The sequence below is a fragment of the Ranitomeya variabilis genome, chromosome 1 (genome assembly GCF_051348905.1).
Source record: "Ranitomeya variabilis isolate aRanVar5 chromosome 1, aRanVar5.hap1, whole genome shotgun sequence".
In the NCBI taxonomy this organism is placed as follows: Eukaryota; Metazoa; Chordata; class Amphibia; order Anura; family Dendrobatidae; genus Ranitomeya; species Ranitomeya variabilis.
The window spans coordinates 47,667,659-47,688,826 of NC_135232.1; the positions used below are offsets into that span (position 1 = coordinate 47,667,659).

At 46.7% G+C, this 21,168-nt stretch overlaps 1 protein-coding gene across 1 annotated transcript in view; it reads right to left on the reverse strand.

The window, feature by feature from the left end:
- The window catches only part of LOC143804776 (factor XIIa inhibitor-like), an 80,683-nt gene that overhangs the window by 8,739 nt on the left and 50,776 nt on the right, over nucleotides 1-21,168 (reverse strand). The window contains exons 5-7 of the mRNA XM_077283189.1: nucleotides 8,346-8,546; nucleotides 5,114-5,256; nucleotides 3,606-3,828 (exon numbers count right to left, since the gene is read on the reverse strand). Coding sequence (XP_077139304.1) covers nucleotides 3,606-3,828; nucleotides 5,114-5,256; nucleotides 8,346-8,546 — 567 coding nt within the window. The remainder of the gene's footprint in view (nucleotides 1-3,605; nucleotides 3,829-5,113; nucleotides 5,257-8,345; nucleotides 8,547-21,168) is intronic.

The window sequence follows — 21,168 nt, forward strand, 5'->3', positions numbered from 1 at the left end:
CCACTCCTTTGTTATTTTAGCTGTGTGCTTAGGGTCATTGTCTTGTTGGAAGGTGAACCTTCGGCCAAGTCTAAGGTGCAGAGCACTCTGGAAGAGGTTTTCATCCAGGATATCTCTGTACTTGGTCACATTCATGTTTCCTTCAAGGGCAACCAGTCGTCCTGTCCCTGCAGCTGAAAAACACCTCCATAGCATGATGCTGCCACCACCATGTTTCACTGATGGGATTGTATTGGGCAGGTGATGAGCAGTGCCTGGTTTTCCCCACACATACCGCTTAGAATTATCACCAAAAAGGTCTATCTACGTCTCATCAGACTAGAGAATCGTATTCCTCATAGTCAGGGAGTACTTCATGTGTTTTTTAGCAAACTCTATGCGGGCTTTCATATGTCTTGCACTGAGGAGAGGCTTCCGTCGGGTCACTCTGCCATAAAGGCCCGATTGGTGGAGGGCTGCAGTGATAGTTGACATTGTGGAACTTTCTCCCATCTCCCTACTGCATCTCTGTAGCTCAGCCACAGTGATCTTGGGTTATTCTTTACCTCTCTTGTGGCGCCCCAGGGTCCTGGTCGTCACAGTAGCATTGCTTTCCTCACGGGGAGAGTGATGTTACGCTTGGAGGCAAGAAGGGATAACTGTAACCAGGTAACCACAAGCATGCAACACATTCACACTCCAGGCCACCAGGGGGAGCTTTTGATCCTATTTACTAGGTGACTCCCCATATATATGGTAATCTGTAGGGAAAGTTAGTCAGTCTTGCCAGGAAACAGACTGGATCAGTCTGAGGCAGAAGATGGTTTACAGAGCTGTGTGACCGCAGTGCAGCAGTTCCCAGAAAGAGACATTCAGAAAGCCGAATACATTGCAGTGAACGTGTAGAAGAGCAAAGCACAGGAGAGGATATCAGGGGGAGACCAGCCCCGACCAGGCTGCCTCCTTCTGAGGCGCAGAAACCGGAAGCCGGAACACCGAGGATCGTAAGGCTCTTCACGACTTACATCAGAGACCGGCAGGACAGCTGAACTCCACGTTCCCTGTCCACCTTAGTACCCAGGAGGCACGGTGACACCCTTAAAGCCTGGGGCATGCTAGAGTCCCTATAAACCACCTCAAGTCACCAGTCATACGGGTCGTGTCCTATCCTATACGGGGGACAGAAAGAGAGAATACCTGTGAGGACCTTATGTGAAGCCATAGGCAGTAAGGGACTACAACACCATGGCGCTAGAGGGAGGCTTTGATTTCCACCTGGGTAAGGGGACTCCTAACTTGCCTCCAAGCCGGCCGAACCCTGCCTGCCCCGAGATCTGGTGGCCTGGACTGTGGCTGTCTGAAGACTTCAGTAAACAAGGTAAAGAGCAAACCTGTGTCCTCGTTCCTTACTGCGCCATTCACCATCTTCCATCTACACACTGGGAGCGCTGGGGATACACTTCATGTGTGGGAAGTTATACCATCTAGTTGCCATAACATCACCCCAGAGGACCCCTTAAAGCAGCGTTGGTCCACACTGACCGAATACCACGGGTGGCGTCATTAACATAAACTTTATTCCCTTTAAAAAGACCTTTCCCTTTTACATGGGCGCCCAAGTCCACGGACCGGGTCGCCACCGTGACATCCCCCTGTGAACGAAGACCCGGTACCGAGTACCCCACGGCCCTGGTGGGCGACTTACTCTCACCAAGTCTCTTCTCCCACGATTGCTCAGTTTGGCTGGATGGCCAGGTCTAGGAAGACTTTTGGTGATCCAGAATTTCTGCAGTACTAATGATTCCTAAGAGCCCAGTGGCCTCCATAATCCTTAAATGAAAGAAGTTTATTCTTTCTTTTAAGGATTATGGAGGCCACTGGGCTCTTAGGAACCTTTAGTACTGTAGAAAGTCTGTTGTAACCTTGGCCAGATCTGTGCCTTGCCACAATTCTGTCTCTGAGCTCCTTGGTCAGTTCCTTTGACCTCATGATCCTCATTTGGTCTGACATGCACTGTGAGATGTGAGGTCTTATATAGACAGGTGTGTACCTTTCCAAATCAAGCCTTATCAGCTGGACTCCAATGAAGGAGTAGAACCATCTCAAGGAGGATCACAAGGAAATGGACAGCATGTGACTTAAATATGAGTGTCTGAGCAAAGGGCCTGAATACTTATGACCATCTGATATTTCAGTTTTTCTTTTTTAATACATTTGCAAAAAACTCTACATTTCTGGGGGGGGTTTCAGTCAAGATGGGGTGCAGAGTGTACATTAATGTGAACAAAAATGAACTTTTTTGAATTTACCAAATGGCTGCAATGAAACAAAGAGTGAAAAATTTAAAGGGGTCTGAATACTTACCGTACCCACTGTATATGAATGAATCACACACAGATTCTGGGGCTCATCCTCCAAGGTCCAGATTCAGAGGAGGAGAAACTAAATGATTACAGCAGCATCCTGATTAAGGAACTGTTCACATGAATGGATCCTCAGCGCTAAACGACCATCGATCGGTAAATATTTACAATTTAAAAGCCTGTTTACACAGGCAGCCAGCGCTAAACAATGCACACTGATCAATCAGTAATAGATCATTCAATGTGCATAGGCTGCTGTTGTTCTCTGCAGCTCAAGTCCATTTTACAAAGGATGATGCACTGCCGAGAATGATGATTTTAAGCAAGCTTAGAAATAATTTCACCTGATTAATGAGAGTTTTGCTCTTTCATCAGTGATCACCAGCCTTTTTACACTTAAGGATTATAACTAGAGATGAGCGGACCCGAACTTTAAAGTTCAGGATTCGTACCAAATGGGGTTTGGGTTAATGTTCAAGTAAAGTTCTGGTACCCGAGCCAAAACTTTGGACATAAAGTTCAAACGGATACCAGAACTCGAACTTCCACGGGTCCGCTCATCCCTATTTATCACAAAACGAGCAATTCTAGGAACATTTCTTTATGTTAATCATTCAGTGTAAGTGCACTTTTAGACACATGCATGACAAAAAAAGGTGCAACTGGTTCCACCTACACTTTCTCAGACCCTATAGCAATGGCACATTTTATTTGGTACTGCACTCTTGATTCTCTAAATAGAATCTTGCATCTCTATCTGGCATCTGATGGATGAGTCTGGGTTTGGTGAATGCCAGAAGAATGTTACCTGCTTGACCACATTGTGCCCACTGTACAGTTTGGTGGAGGAGGATAATGCTATGGGCTTATTTTTCAGACTTCGGCCTCAACCACTTAGTTCCACTGAAGAGAAATCTTAATGAATCAGCACAACACATTGTGGACAATTGTAGCCTCCAGCTTAGTGGGAACAGTTTGGGGAAGACCCTTTTCTGTGTCCCATGACTGTGCCCAGTGGACCAGCTACATACAGAAATGGTTGGGGTAGTTTGGAGGGAAGAACATGAGCAGCCTCACAGAGCCTGGACCCCAAACCTATCAAACACCTTTTGGACGAACTAGAACAGAGATTGTGAGACCGATCTCCCCCCTGACATCAGGGTCTGACCACACAAACGCGGGGAAGACTCTATATTAATGTTTCTGGATACAGAATGGGAGGTGAGAAAAGCTCATGTAGATGTAAACTTTGTTATCACTCACCAAGTAAACTTAATGTTTCTGTTAAGCGAAATTCTGAGTCAAGTTTCAGCTTTGGAATAGATATGGTTGTGGCACGCGGAGATTTTTCCTCTAGCTGTGTAATCAGCAAATTCAAAATTTCTTCTGTAAGTTGACTTTCTAAATTTTTTAATCCTTCTTTTCCTTGTGATAGAGGCAAAAAGATGATGAGGCTGTAGTTGTCAGATAATGGTAATCTGGCGACCTAGATAAAATGGTTAAAGAAGTATATCTTTTTACCAATATAATGTAATAGACAAGTATCATTTCTATGGTTCTGCAATGAAATGCATTGACAGATCTATATCAAACATGTTATATTAGTAAACCGTGCCAAAGTCCAAGAACCAATGTACTGCTCCGTAGGCTGATGCTTCTCATTGTTTGCACATCTCGCATGCGGTACCATACTTCACCCTGGTGAGGGACCTCAGCTGTGCCACGTGACGTTGAATGGTGTTACTGTGACTGGACACCTGGACTCAAGGAGTTTGGTTACGGTACCCTATTAACTGCCACAATCATGTGCCAGTCCCAGAGAAGAGGTTGGGGATGGAGTGTATCTATGCAGACACCAAGAATTATACGCATAGATTGCGCTTCTGTGTCCCACCAAGTAGGAAATGTCTAGGACTTATCGCATGCCATTGTTGTCAGGCGAGATTTTCTTTCATTCTTGGACTTATGGGCTAAAGCTGTAGCACCCAGTAGTCCAATGTGCTGCAAGGAGTCGGCTTTCTTAACAAGGTCACACTATGTAACTGGTGAATTTCAATTCACTGTACTGCCTAGAGCGGAGGATGAGGAAGCATCCCTTGAAGCCAATATCACTGACCTGTAGAAGTCCAGGACAACTTTGGGACTGCCCAGAGTAGTGACTTAATGGTGCAAAGTATTCTGTAAAATGTTAGTGTGTTGAACAGTGTACCCCAGGAGACGATAATAGATTTCTGCATCTGACCGGGCATAATGTTCTTTTGTGTTGAGGGGCCAAAGGGAGAAGCCAGATAAAAGAGCACCTCCTCAACGTACAAGAGGCACAATCCAGGGGGTATAATCGGACAGCTGAGTGAGACAATTTAAACCTAGGGATCAGGTACTTGTGTTAGTGCCCATAGGGAAGAGCAAATTCCATACCAAGAGGCAGGGACTCTAAAAGGCGGTGGAAAAGGTGGTAGAGGTCAACTGTAAAATACAACGACCAGGGGATAGGAAGCCCTTCCTGATATGTCATGACCACCTACTAAAACCCTGGAAGGATAGAGACCCGCTAGAAACCCCTTGTTTGTTGGCCGTGTTAAAAGCCAACATTGCGGGTTTCAAAGTAACAGAAAACAGCACTGCCAAAGTTAGTACACCAGAATAGAGACGGGTTCTCAGTTTCCAGGTATCACTCGTGCCATCAGACTAAGCTTCACACTTGGCTCAAGTTCAAGCCATTTAGGATGAAATGTTATTCCTGCACATAATGGCGATAGAGTATTACATACCTGAGCCTGCAGATGTGCATCTCGTAAACTTTGTAGAGGATATTTGTGATTATTCATCATGGGGACCCGAACAGAACCTGAGGATGTCGTTTTGAAATTTTCTTTCTTCGTAAGCTTTGGATCAAACTGATTCATCCATTTCCCTATGGAAAAAAAATAATAATACAACGACAATGGTAAGCAAAAAAAAAGTGTAATACTAGCATAAAAGCTATCAGCAATATGTTCTTCATCCGCAACATTTTGTGCCAGCAAACTGGAAAAACGAAACAATGGCTGTAAACATTTAGTGAAAGATTTATTAAGAGTCCTTGCCTCACTGCAGTAATCCTACATACGTGGTCAAAATTGTTGGTACCCCTCGTCTAATGACAGAAAAAACACACAATGGTCACAGAAATAACTTGAATCTGACAAAAGTAATACTAAATAAAAGATCTATGAAAATTAACAAATGAAAGTCAGACATTGCTTTTCAACCATGCTTCCACAGAATTTAAAAAAAAATAAAACTCATGAAATAGGCCTGGACAGAAATGATGGTGCCCCTGAAAATAATGTGACAAAAGGGACATGTTAAATCACGGTGTGTCCACTAACTAGCATCACAGTTGTCTCCAATCTTGGAATCATTGAGTGGGCCTGTATATAAGGCTGCAGATACTCACTGTGCTGTTTGGTGACATGGTGTGTATCACACTCAACATGGACCAGAGGAAGCGAAGGAAAGAGTTGTCTCAGGAGATTAGAAAGAAAATTATAGACAAACATATTAAAGGTAAAAGTTATAAGACCATCTCCAAGCAGCTTGATGTTCCTGTGACTACAGTTGCACATATTATTCAGAAATGTAAGATCCATGGGACTGTAGCCAACCTCCCTGGACGTGGCCGCAGGAGGAAAATTGATGACAAATCAAAGAGACGAATAATACGAATGGTAACAGAAGAGCCCAAACTTCTAAACAGATTAAAAGTGAACTTCAAGCTCAAGGAACATCAATATCAGATCGCACCATCCGTCATTGTATGAGCCAAAGTCATAAAACAAAACACACAAATTTGACAAACTACATGTTGACAAGCCACAAAGCTTCTGGGAGAATGTCCTATGGACAGATGAGACAAAAATGAAACTTTTTGGCAAGGCACATCAGCTCTATATTCACAGACGAAAAAATGAAGCATATCAAGAAAAGAACACTGTCCCTACTGTGAAACATGGAGGAGGCTCTGATATGTTCTGGGGCTGCTTTGCTGCATCTGGTGCAGGGTGTCTAGAATCTGTGAAGGGTACAATGAAATATCAAGACTATCAAGGGATTCTAGAGAGAAATGTGCTGCCCCGTCAGAAAACTTAGTCTCAGTCATAGGTCATGGGTCTTGCAACAGGATAATGACCCAAAACATACAGCTAACAACACCCCAAAATGGCTAAGAGGAAAACATTGGACTATTCTGAAGTGGCCTTCTATGAGCCCTGACCTACATCCTATTGAGCATCTTTGGAAATAGCTGAAACATGGCGTCTGGAAAAGGCAACCTTCAGACACGAGACAACTGGAGCAGTTTGCTCTCAAAGAGTGGCCAAAATACCTGTCAAGAGGTGCAGAAGTCACATTGACAGCTACAGGAATCATTTGATTGCAGTGATTGCCTCAAAAGGTTGTGCAACAAAATATTAAGTTAAGAGTACCATCATTTCTGTCCAGGTCTATTTCGTGAGTTTTATTTTTTTTTTAATTCTGTCAAAGCATGGTTGAAAAGCAATGTCTGACTTTCATTTGTTCATTTTCATAGATCTTTGATTATTAGTTTTGTCAGATTCAAGTTATTTCTGTGACCATTGTGGGTTTTTCTGTCATTAAATGAGGGGTACCAACAGTTTTGACAACATGTGCATATATACAGTATATACGTAAAGTTATTCAGGGGGTGAAATAGGTATTGAACGTGTCACCAATTTTCTATGTAAATATACAGCTCTGGAAAAAATTAAGAGACCACCACATCAAAACTCTGTCATGGGCAGCCCATTCTCCAGACCGGAGCCCCATTAAAAACCTCTGGAATGTAATCAAGAGGATGATGGATAGTCACAAGACATCAAACAAAGAGGAACTGCTTACATTTTTGTACCAGGAATGGCAAAAGCAGTGTGAAAGACAGGCGGCAAGCATGCCAAGACGCATGAAAGCTGTGATTAAAAATCATGGTTATTCCACAAAATATTGATTTCTGAACTCTTCCTGAGATAAAATGTTAGTATTGTTGTTTCTAAATGATTATGAACTTGTTTTCTTTGCATTATTTGAGGTCTGAAAGCACTGGGGTTTGTTTGTTTTTTATTTTTGACTATTTCTCCTTTTCAGAAAAGAAGTACAAAATGTATTGCTTGGAACTTCGGATACATGTTGTCAGAAGTTTATAGAATAAAAGAACAATTTACATTTTACTCAAAAATATACCTATAAAGAGAAAAATCAGACAAACTGAACATTTTGCAGTGGTCTCTTAAATTTTGCCAGAGCTGTATTTCTAAAGGTGCTATTGACATGAAATTCTCACCAGATGTCGGTAACAACGCATCCAATCCACACAGACAAAGAAATCAAACCATAGATGTCCATAAATTCATAAAATAAGCAAAAAAAGTTGCACTCTATAGTGCTAAATCATGCAGACATGGAATATATGAAATATGAAGAGCAACACTGCTCCGGATAATAAGACATCTTGGAAGTGTCAGTGATTAGCAGCTCAATTCATCCTAGGATTTCCATTTAGTTCTTTCCACGGTAGTGGTCTATACCTTGAAGCAATCAATGGTAGGAAAAGGTAGAAAATCCAGCTTCACAAATGTTTTTTATTTTTTTTAATATATATTTTCTTTTCTAGTGAATAATAGTAAATCAGTGAAAAAAATGGTTAAAACTTCAAATTCATAGCATGGCTACAAGGAGAAGTCATTCCTTCTCCATGGATCCTGTAGCCATGCTATGAATTTGGAATTTTAACCATTTTGTTTTTCACTGGATCACTATTATTCACTAATAAAGAAAATGTTTATTTAAAAAGAAAAAGTTTGTGAAGCTGGATTTTCGACCTTTTCCTGCTAAATGTTGTTGAGCAAACTTTCGATGCTTTTTGTTTAGCTGTAGAGTCTTGCATGCTGAGCGTGCATACAGGCCATGCAGGTGGGGGGCATTACACACCTGTGCCTGCAGACTTACCTTGGTAATAGATCACGCTGATCAGCATCAGTTCAAAGTCTGGAAGCTCTTTGAACAAACTTGGGATCAGGTTCTTTGTTACTTTCGAAACCCAGTTGTTAATTTTGCTCAAGTTCTTCTTTTTATCTTTTTGTAATTGTATCCCTTTACTTCCGTAAAATCGTTCTGATTGGCTGCTAAACTCTTCCTTTAAAGAAAAATCTGGAAAGAGACATTATTACATAAAAGTGCCAGTCTTTTCTGGAGATCAGAACATTAGTACTTTATTATCCTTTCACCACATCACAGTAATTAAAGGAGACCATTCACTGGATTTTAAATTAACTTCCTCCAATTGCTGCTCTTCCACTCACTATGAAACAATTTTTCTTTTTCTTCTATGCCCCCCATTCCAAAGTTACGCCCCCTGAAAATAAAAATGCTAATTTTTCCTTCAACCAACTGGGCGTATACCACAGAACTTCTCTGTGGGTGTTTGCTTTTTCTCTTCCTTCAGAGAAGTTCTGTAGTGTACACCCAGTTGGTGAAAGGAAAATTTACATTATTATTTTTTGGGGGTATAACTTTGAAACAGAGAGGCACAGAAAAAAAAACAATGGATCAGGGACAATTGGAGAAAGTACTTAATTTACATTTAAATAATCCAATGAAAGGTTGTCTATAAAATGACTTTGTGCTTAAAGGGAAGTTGTCATCAGAAAGCAATCTATTGATTAAATCAGGTTTTTGTACAGTTATGCTCAAAGGTTTACATAACACAGCAGAATTTTTGCTTTCTTGGCCTTTTTTCAGAGAATATGAATGATAGCACCAAAACTTTTTCTCCACTCATGGTTAGTGGTTGGGTGAAGCCATTTAATGTCAAACTACTGTGTTTTCTCGTTTTAAATCATAATGACAACCCAAAAACATCCAAATGACCCTGATCAAAAGTTCACATACCCTGGTGATTTTGGCCTGATAACATGCACAGAAGTGGACACAAATGGATTTGAATGGCTACTAAAAGTGACATCCTCACCTGTGACCTGTTTGCTTGTAATCAGTGTGTGTGTAGGGGACAGGGACCTGGTGAGCTGTGCAGACGGGTGGAACCATTGTTGCCGGGAGTCGGGGTTCCGGGGGACGGATTTGAGGGGCGCATGGGAAGCCAGGCTCATGTGACAGGAGGCAGAGTGACGCAGGGAGAGGAGAGGATAAAAAGCAAAACGCGCGAAAGCAGGGGCAGAGAAGCGCGGGAAATCTCTGAGGAGAGGAAACTGCAGCGCAGTTGTTGTGTGTGTGCAGGCCGCAGTGAGACTCGCTGGAAGCAGGGGGAAAACGTGCAACAGACACTGCGGGCAATTACCAGAGCCCCCAAAAAGAGGCACATTCGTCGTCAGCGACCCCCCAGGCAGAGGGGTAGTGCTGATCAGCTCAGGGACAGTATTACTGCGCTCCCCGGGAGCATCTTGCCACCGAGTGCTCCGGGCCCTCCTGGGTTTTTCTTAGCTGTGACTGATACTGATAATTCTGCTAATTCTCCTCAAAAAGACTCCTCTCTGGACGTGGAAACTGTTACCCCGGATCAACGTCCGCCTGCGGGAGGTAACGCAGCACCGCAAAAGACATTCTGGACTCGAATCTACACCTGGGCTCGACGTCGGAGGACACCGCCTTCCCTCACCACTAGGACTACGTCGCTGACGGAGCCTCACCACCGGGACTACATCGCTGAAACAGCACTGATAAGTGAACGTTGTTGACTTTACCTTAGTAGGGGAGGTACTAGTAAGGCGCTGCCGCGTTCTTCGGGTATAGTTCAGGCCTCCTATATAGTAGATAGGATTTACTGTGATATTGTAGACTTGTACTTAAGTTCCCTGCGTGGAAAACTGTTGTTATCTTTTTGGTTGGAAGTTAAAAGAAAAGTTAAAAACGCTGTTTGCTTTCTGGCTCCCATTTGTCCCTGCATCCTTCTTTATCTGCGGTCTCTACATTTGGCGTAGTCGGCAGGATGCAGGATCCAAAGAGGGAGCCAGAAGATACGGAGGATGGGGCTGGGCCGAGAGCGTCTCTCTCATTGGGGGCCATGTTGAATAACCTGCCCAAGTTTAATGGGAGCAACATGTTGTTGTGGAGTTGGACTGAAAGGATGCGGGGGCTGCTGAGGATGCATCCTATGACCCCGGCCCTGGAAGCAGAGGTGGCCATTATGGCCTTAGATGGAGAGGCCCGAGATTCAGTGATGTTGAGACCCCCCACAGAGCGGAATACTTTTACCGGGGTGTTAAATGTGTTAGAGGGGACGCACGGGGATCCCACCGACGTGGGAGAGCTGCGGGCCCGGTTGTTTGGACGGCGACAAAAAGAAGGCGAGACTGTCATTCAGTACATGAATGCTCTGCAAGAGCTAAACATTGCAATCGTGCAGAAAGATGGTATGGGGATGGGACATGTTGACGTGACCCTGCGCGACCAACTGGTGACGGGACTGCGAGATGAGTTGACCAAACAGGCTCTACGTGAACGAGTGCGGGTCGACCCGCGCCTGACTTTCTCCGACATAGGCAATGAGGCCCGCACCCGGGAGCAAGAGAGGGGGGTGACGGTCCTGACAGGAGAGACTCGGGTTATCCAGACCGCTGCACCAGGAGGGGGTGAGCCGTCGTGGGTTCAGGAGATGCGGCAGGAGCTCAAACAAATCAGAGACGAACTGGCTGAAGTTAAAAAGAATGCGCGAAGCCCAAGGGAGCTACCCCGGGGGCAATGGTCTGGGAGTCCAGCTCGTGGCGCTCGTCCAGGATATTATCCGGTCCCCGGTGCTTGCTATGGTTGCGGGGAGGCAGGACATTTCGCACGGGAGTGCCCCCGGAGAGGGAGGGCCTCGTCCCGTCAGGCGTTAAACTAGAGGGCTCCGAGCTAAGGGGACGACGCTCGGAGCCAGAGTCCCCGCGGATGGGTGGTGAAAGTCCCGGAAATTTGGTTGCCAGCTGCCCCCTGGTTTGGGCAGAGTTTGAAGGGCGGGCTGTCCGTTGTCTGGTGGACACCGGGTCCCAAGTCACGACAATGCCCGAGGCTTATTTTAGAAAACACTTTCCTTTGACAGTCAGACCCCAATGGGGTCCCGTAATTCGGTTACAGGCCGCCAATCAGCTGCCCATCCCAGTGGAAGGGGTCACCTGGATGCAAATATCTTTATGTGGGAAGGACCTGGGCCGCCGGGGGGTTGTGTTAACACGGGGAGACCCCGGCCCACAACATACTGTGACCTTGGGGATGAACGTATTGAAAGATTTTGGCAGTTTTCTGTTAGGGGAGACTACGCAAGAGACACTCAATCAGTGGGGGACCAGTACACCTCAGGGCTCCGTGTTCAGACAGTTAGTGAGGGAAGTCCGGGTACAAGAGACCTGTCAGGAGGGAGACATACTAGGGAGAGTAATTACTTCCCCGACAGCAAAGGTGACGTTCCCCCCAGGACAGACTGTTATATCCCTGCCCATACGAGCTCGCATCCCTCTAGAAGGAGTACAAGTACAGATTGAGCCCACCTTTACATCCCCTTTGCCCACAGGACTGCTGGTGGCCCGATCCCTGGCTACTGTTAAAAATGGGGCCGTACCAGTGCGATGTGTGAATGTGGACGAACACGATGTCGTGCTACGGGTCCGAAGTGAGATGGCCAAAGTGTTACGACCTTTAGAAGTGATGCCCCCTCCAGATACTTTGCAGTTAATGGTGGATTCCCCTGATCCCTGGATGGTCAGTGTCCGGTCTACGCAGGATCCTGAGCCAATAGCGTTTCGAAAGGGTCAAACTATTCTGGAGCACATGCGGACGGAATTGTCGGGCCTGGATCCATCACAGATCTCACAAGTGCAGCGACTCCTTGGACATTATGCTAAAGTGTTCGCACAACACGAAGATGATTTTGGCTGTACCACGGCCATCGAACATGGAATTCCGACCGGAGATACAGTGCCCATCAGGGAGCGGTACAGACAGATTCCCCCGCAGATGTACCAGGAAGTAAAGACGTTGTTAGGCCAGATGCTACAAAAGGGAGTGATCCGCGAGAGTCAGAGCCCGTGGGCTGCCCCGATCGTGCTGGTGCGGAAAAAGGACGGCACGCTCCGGTTCTGTGTGGACTATCGTAAGCTAAATGCATGCACCGTCCGAGACTCTTATCCACTTCCCCGTATCGAGGAGTCTCTCTCCGTGCTGGGTCGGGCCAAATATTTTTCCACCTTAGACCTAGCCAGCGGATACTGGCAGGTCCCGATGACAGAAGCAGATCGTCCTAAGACAGCGTTTATCCTTCCCATGGGACTATTCGAGTTCAATCGAATGCCGTTTGGGCTGGCCAACGCTCCAGGCACCTTCCAACGATTAATGGAGCGGTGTCTGGGGGATTTGAACTTCGAGGCCACTCTCATTTATCTGGATGACATCATCATCTATGCTCCAACATTCGAGGAACATCTGTGCCGACTGGAGCAGGTACTAGACCGGTTGCTGAAATACGGGCTTAAGGTGAAGCCCCAGAAGTGTCACTTGTTCCGGGAACAGATCGAGTACCTGGGGCATGTGGTGTCCGCCGAAGGAGTCTGGCCATCGCAGGAGAAGATTGCCGCAATCCAGGAGTGGCCCACACCGGAGACCGCCAAGGATGTACGGGCGTTCTTGGGCCTCGCTGGGTACTACCGGCGCTTCGTGAAGAACTTTGCTCGCCGTTCTCACAATCTACAAGTCCTGCTGAAAGGAAGCTCCCCCAAGGAACGGGGAAAGAAGATACAATGGCAGGAGCCACAAGAAGCAGCGTTCCGGGACTTGAAGACAGCTCTCATGGAGCCGCCGGTGTTGGCTTATGCGGACTTTTCGCAACCGTTCATCCTACACACCGATGGCAGCTCTCAGGGATTGGGGGCTGTGTTGTCTCAGGTTCAGGATGGGCGGGAGAGAGTGATCGCCTATGCGAGTCGGTCTCTTCATGACTCTGAGTTGAACCCGGACAATTACAGTTCTTTCAAGGTGGAGCTGCTGGCCGTGGTGTGGGCTATGACGGAGCGGTTCGCTGAGTACCTGGCCGGTTCCGAGGTGCTGATACGCACGGATAACAACCCATTGGCACATCTGGAAAATGCGAAATTGGGTGCCCTGGAACAGCGCTGGGTAGCCCGGATGGCCAAGTACAGATACCGTATCCTCTACAAGCGAGGAGCGGAGAATGTTCATGCTGACGCGTTATCTCGTCTGCGGAAGAACCCCCCAAGAACTAACCGAGATGAGGAGCTGGAGGGAGAAGAAATCCCCTACGCCATCGGGGGCGCTGCTCGGACGGCTATGAGCCGGGAACAGACCGGGAACGGAACGGCTACAGGACTGTTGGTTCAGAGTCGGGACGAATGGATACGGCTGCAACAGGAAGACCAGGAACTAGCTCCATTGCGACAGTGGATAACGAATGGCCTATTGCCCGTGAGAACCCCTGGACAAACTCTCCCGTCCGACCTGAACCTTCTTCTGCGGCAGTGGGAGCGCCTAACTCTTCAGGACGGGCTCTTATGCCACTTAACCATGGCTCAGGCAGATTCCGAGCCGACCTGGCAGATGGTCTTACCAGGGCCCGTGGTGGCCGCAGTTGCTAAAGAAGCTCATGAGTCCGGGGCACACTTCGGAGTGAAGAGGACGTTTAAGTGGCTGCAAACTCGGTTCTATCATCCTCGGCTGCTTGCGGAAGTACAAACTGCCTGTAGACAATGTCGACAATGTGAGCTAACCAAGTCACCGGAGGAAAGGACGCCTGTGCAGAGCATCACGACGTCTGCCCTTTTTGAAGTATTAATGATAGACTACATTACCATTGGAGCAGCGCATCAAGGCTACGAACACTGCCTCGTTATGGTAGATCATTTTTCAAAATTCGCGGTAGTCACCCCTACCCGTGATCAGACAGCTGAGTCGGCGGCGAGCGCTATCTGTAAGAACTTTATTCAAGTTTACGGCTGTCCGAGGCGAATACATTCGGATCAAGGCGCCTGTTTCTTGGGCAAAGTCATGGAAGAGCTGCATCGCCTCTACGGCATTGATAAGTCACGCACCACACCGTATCACCCCCAGGGAAATGGGGCTTGTGAGCGGTTTAACCGGACTTTGCTTCAAATGCTGCGTGCGCTAGAACAAGATCAGAAGGCCCGCTGGCCGGAGTATGTGTCTGACCTAGTGTGGGTCTACAACAATAGAGTTCATCAAGTCACAGGACGCACCCCGTATGAAGTGGTCTTTGGGCGCCCAGGAAAAGGCATGACAGATCTGGAACTGTCTTCGGAGGAAGAAGGCCCCCGAACAGGGATGGCTTCGTGGGTGCGTGATCATCGGCATCGGCTGCAGACCTTACACCGACTGGTACACACTCGAATTCGGGAAGTGGAGCATCGGAGCACCCCTACAGCAAAACCCTCAGAGTTCCGGCCAGGTGATCGAGTACTCGTTCGAGAGCAAAGACCGCAAAACAAGTTAGACCATCGTTGGGAAAAAACACCCTATCGGGTGCTTCGCCGTATAGACCCGCATGGACCTGTATATGAAGTGCAGTCTGAGGCCCCCGGAAGTACAGGTACTCGCATTCTTCATCGCAACATGCTCCGGTTGTGTCTCTCTGTTGACTCGGACACCCCGGAATCCGCAATCAGGGAAGAGCCACCTACGACTGAGTCCCCCAACAACCATTGGTGGGACGAAGAAGATGATGAAGAAGAAGAACGGCATCAAAATACTCCCCCTATCTCGACTACTACACTACCCCTGACCAGTCACCCTTCCGCTGACGACATTCCCCCTACACAAGGACCCGAGCCACGACGTTCTGAACGTTCTACTGCCGGTAGACCCCCAACTCGCTACAGTCCTGACTTACACACTAGACAGACCCAAGTGTGGAACAACCCGTCAGGTGGGCGACCTGTCAGTGCGAAGGCCTCGCCCGGGGACTGGCGAGCATACAGGGTGGGGGAATGTAGGGGACAGGGACCTGGTGAGCTGTGCAGACGGGTGGAACCATTGTTGCCGGGAGTCGGGGTTCCGGGGGACGGATTTGAGGGGTGCATGGGAAGCCAGGCTCATGTGACAGGAGGCAGAGTGACGCAGGGAGAGGAAAGGATAAAAAGCAAAACGCGCGAAAGCAGGGGCAGAGAAGCGCGGGAAATCTCTGAGGAGAGGAAACTGCAGCGCAGTTGTTGTGTGTGTGCAGGCCGCAGTGAGACTCGCTGGAAGCAGGGGGAAAACGTGCAACAGACACTGCGGGCAATTACCAGAGCCCCCAAAAAGAGGCGCATTCGTCGTCAGCGACCCCCCAGGCAGAGGGGTAGTGCTGATCAGCTCAGGGACAGTATTACCGCGCTCCCCGGGAGCATCTTGCCACCGAGTGCTCCGGGCCCTCCTGGGTTTTTCTTAGCTGTGACTGATACTGATAATTCTGCTAATTCTCCTCAAAAAGACTCCTCTCTGGACGTGGAAACTGTTACCCCGGATCAACGTCCGCCTGCGGGAGGTAACGCAGCACCGCAAAAGACATTCTGGACTCGAATCTACACCTGGGCTCGACGTCGGAGGACACCGCCTTCCCTCACCACTAGGACTACGTCGCTGACGGAGCCTCACCACCGGGACTACATCGCTGAAACAGCACTGATAAGTGAACGTTGTTGACTTTACCTTAGTAGGGGAGGTACTAGTAAGGCGCTGCCGCGTTCTTCGGGTATAGTTCAGGCCTCCTATATAGTAGATAGGATTTACTGTGATATTGTAGACTTGTACTTAAGTTCCCTGCGTGGAAAACTGTTGTTATCTTTTTGGTTGGAAGTTAAAAGAAAAGTTAAAAACGCTGTTTGCTTTCTGGCTCCCATTTGTCCCTGCATCCTTCTTTATCTGCGGTCTCTACATGTGTATAAAAGCTGAGTGAGTTTCTGGGATCCAAACATACTCTTGCATCTTTCATCCAGCCACTGACGTGTCTGGATTGTCAGTCATGGGGAAAGCAAAAGAATTGTCAACGCATCAAAGGGAAAAGGTAGTTAACTGTATAAAACAAGAAAGGGATACAAAAAGATATCCAGGGAATTGATAATGCCAGTCAGCAGCATTCAAACTGTGATTAACAAATGGAAAATCAGGGTCTCTGTAAAAACAAGACCACAGTCAGGTAGACCAACACAAATGTCATCCACAACTACCAGGAAAATTGTTTGGGATGAAAATAAATACCCACAAATAACATCAGCTGAAATATGGGACTCTGAAAACTAGCGGTGTGGCTGTTTCAAGATGCACAATAAGGAGGCACTTGAAGAAAATTGGACTACATGTTTGAGTCACCAGAAGAAAGCCATTACTAAGCAAATGCCACAAAGTATCTCGCCTACAATACGCAAAACAGCACAAACACAAGCCTCAAAACTTCTGGAACAAGGTAATTTGGAGTGATGAGACCAAAATTTAACATTTTGGCCACAACCATAAATGTTACATTTGGAGAGAGGTCAACAAGGTCTATGATGAATATCATTCCTACTGCAAAGCATGGAGGTGGATTGCTGATGTTTTTGGAAAGTGTGAGCTACAAAGGCACAGGAGACTTGGTCAAAGTTGAAGGAAAGATGAATGCAGCACGTTATAAGGAAATACTGGAGGCAAATTTGCAATCATCAGCCCGGAAGCTGAGCATGGGACATACTTGGACATTCCAACATGACAACGATCCAAAACACAAGGCCAAGTTGACCTGTCATTGGCTACAGCAGAACCTAGTGAGGTTTCTGAAGTGGCCATCTCAGTCTCCTGACCTCAATATCATTGAGCCACTCTGGGGAGATCTCAAACGCGCAGTTCATGCTGAACAGTCTGGGAATTTACAGGAACTGGAGGCTTTTTGCCAAGAAGAGTGGGCAGCTTTACCATCTGAGAAAATAAAGAACCTCATCCACAACTACCACAAAAGACTTCAAGCTGTCATTGATGTTAGAGGGAGCAATACACGGTATTAAGAAATGGGGTATGTGAACTTTTGATCAGGGTCATTTGGATGTTTTGGGTTGTCATTATTATTTAAAAAGGAAAACACAGTAGTTTGACAATAAATGGCTTCACTCAACCACTAACCATGAGTGGAGAAAAAGTTTTGATGTTATCATTCATATTCTCTGAAAAAAGGTCAAGAAAGCAAAAATTCTGCCGGGGTATGTAAACTTTTGAGCACAACTGTATTTAATGTGTTCTTTCAAAAAATTTGTAGACTCATTATTTTTCCGTATCACAATCTGTATTAAAGATCAAAAAATAGAAATTTTTCAGGAAATAACACATGTACTGTACATTAGCCACAATGAACAGACTCTGACCCTTTCTTTTGTATTGAAGCATCTAATGAGCGTGTGCAAAGGTCCATATAAATGGAGAAGGAACAGATCAACTATGACATCACCTATTGTGAATGGTGGATCCGGTGTTTTCATAGAATCATAGAATGTTGGCGTTGGAAGGGACCTCCTAGGTTATCGTGTCCAACCCCCTGCTCAATGCAGGAGTCACAAAACCATCAGAGACAGATGTCTGTTCAGCCTCTGTTTTGAAGACTTCTATTGAAGGAGAACTCACCAGCTCTTGTGGAAGCCTGTTCCACACATTGATCATATTCACTGTCAATAATTGTTTTCTAATATCTAATCGGTATCTTCTCCCTGTCAGTTTAATTCCATTGCTTCTCATGTTTTTATGTGCAAATGAGAATAAATATTATCCTTCTACATTTTGGCAACCCTTCAGATATTTGTAGACATTTATTAAATCTTTTCTTAGTCGTCTTTTTTGCAAGCTAAACATTCCTTTAACCATTCCTCATTGGACATACTTTGCAGTCCACTCATCATCCTGGTAGCTCTTCTCTTAACTAGGTCCAGTTTTTCAATGTCTTTGTCTTATTTTTTAAATGTTGTGCCTAGAACTGTACATAGTATTCCAGATGATGCCTGACCAAGGAGTAGTAGAGGGCAATAATTACTTCACATAATCTAGACTCTATGCTTCTCCTAAAACATCCTAGAACTGTGTTTGCCTTTTTTGCTGCTGCATCCCACTGTTGACTCATGTTCAGTCTGTGATCTATTAGTATACCCAAGTCTTTTTCACACATGCTGTTGCTTAGTTCTATTCCTCCCATTCTGTAGATGTAAATTTCATTTTTCTTGCCAGATGTAGAATCTTGCATTTCTCCCTGCTAAATACCATTCAATTAGTTGCTGCCTATTGTTGAAGCTTATCTTGATCCTTCTCTTCTCTAGTTTTAGCTATCCCTCTTAGCTTTGCAAATTCGATTAGTTTCCCTTTTCTAGATCATTTATAAAAATGTTAAACAACACTGGGGCCAGGAAAGAGCCTTGTGGTTCCCCACTTGAAACACTCTTCCAATTGGATATGCAATCATTTATTACCACTCTTTGAGAACGATCACTGAGCCAATAATTAATCTACCTAACCATATCCTTGTCAATCCCATACTTGGTCATTTTTTGAATAAGGATAGAATGAGATATTTTATCAAATGCTTTTCTGAAGGCAAGATATATTATGTCTACCGCATTTCCCTGATCTACCCAGTCAGTGATTCCATCATAGAAGGAAATTAACTTAGTCTGGCATGACTTGTTTGCTATAAACCCATGCTGGCTGTGGTTAATTACTTCATTCTTATCCAAGCAGTTACATACATGTTGTTTAATAACTTGTTCAAAGATCTTTCCTGGTTTAGAAGTAAGACTCACTGGCCTGTAATTTACTGGATCTATCTTCTTTCCTTTTTGAAGATAGGGACAACAGTTGCCCTTCTCCAAGTGCAGCGCCCCAAAGTCCTGGTCGTTGCAGTAATGTCATTCTTCCACCAGGGGGAGTGATATTACGTGTGATGGCGATAAAGGAGATCTTCTGTCCAGGTATCACAACCACACACAACACACTTCACACTCCAGTCCACCAGGGGGAGCAAAGGTTCTATCTACTAGGCCACTCCTCACAGATAGGTAAAACTGGTGGGTTGGTTAGGAAGTTAGTCAGTGAGAGCCCGATGGAGTTTGGCAAAAGCTGGCTGGAGTGGGTTCCAGTCAGATCCAGACTGCGGTCTGAGGAGGACGAGGGTCCACGGAGCTGCGCCTGCCCCATCTGCGGCAGCATCCAAAGAAAGACATTGAAAGGAAGTGTATTGCAGTGAGTGAGAAACGAAGGCATAGCAACAAGAGAATACCAGGGAGGATAGTGGCCAAGAGAAGCAGCATCCTCCTGGTGCGCGAAGCCGGTGGCCGGAATACCGAGGGAGCAACTGTCTCCAAGCCTTGCTCCAGAGACCGGCAGGACAGTCAATTCCAAGTTGGCTGCCCGACCTTAATACCTAGGAAGACATGGTGGCAGCTTGTGGGGGTCGGGGCATCTCTAGGGTCCCTATAAACAAGTCTCAGGCCATCAGTCATACGGGTTTTGTTCTATCCGACCACGGGGAACAGTGAGAGGAGTAATAACAGTGAGGACCTCATTAGAGCTTATGCAAGTGGGAACCTACTGTGTTACTGTGCGCATAGGAAGGCTATTGAATTCCACCTGGACAAGGAGACTCTGGATTTGCCTTCAGACCAGCCGGACTCTGCCTACCCTGTGATCCGGTGCCATGGACTGTGGTCACTGAAGCCTTCAGTAAAAGGTAAAGAGACTGCAACCTTGTGTCCTCGTTATTTCCTGCGCCTTGCAACTTCCACCATCACCATCTACTCTCTGGGAAGCCCTGGGGATACACTTCACCTGTGGGAAGGTACACCATCTTGCTGCCATAACATCACCCCAGCGGACCCCTAAGCAGCGTCGGTCACCCTGACCAAGTATCACAGGTGGTGTCACGAACTTCCCCTTTAAAGACCTTTCCCAAAACCATAAAAACTCTATTCTGTTTATTGGATGTCCCTCAAAGGGCCACGGACCGGGTCGGGCCACCGTGACATCCCCCGAACCGAAGGACCCGGTGCCGAGTACCCCATTGCCCTTACGTGGGGGTGCTCCATTAAATCTTGGCATCACGAACAGGATCTACTTAAGCCTGAGAAACAGGTCATGTGCCCCTAAGAACTGTGCCAGAGTTGTATTGGAACTGTGATTTGCGTAAAGACTGTGTATTGCCATTTGCCGCCAAAACCGCCGCCATTACAGCGCCACAAGGATTGCAGAAGAAGAAGGGCGTGCCATCGTGGGCAGGTCCAGCAGAGCGGCGCGAAAAATATGCCCGCCCTCCGCCAAGACTGTGATGTGAGGAAGAAGGAGGTGCTAAAAACCAACATGGCGGAGGGAGGTGAGTGGACCCCTGAGCATGGGATGGAGCATGAGGACTCTCCCAGCCAGAGCCTGCAAGAACTGCACCCTTCACCGACGATGAATCCGGACCTCCTGCGGAAAGAAGAGGAAGAACGCACCTGTCAGCTCGTGTGCCAGGAGCTGGAAGTTGCGGCCGGGTGGAAGAAGACCTTCATCAGGAGCCTCACCAGACATCTGTCAGCAGCCTCGTCTGGTCCGGAGCAAGAAAGAAGTTCCAGTGCTCCGAAGCCAGAAAGCAAGGCCCTGCCGGAAAGCAAGATGCTGCAAACAGAGATGACAACGCCGCAGCACAAGGCCCTGCAACCAGCATTCTAGACCCCAGGGAAACAGAGCAGACCGGCACCAGAGGGACCGCATATGAAGCAGGTATGAAGAACGACCCTGCCCTGATGACCAACACCACTCCAGCGACTGCTCGTGCCACCGCTACTGACTCCAT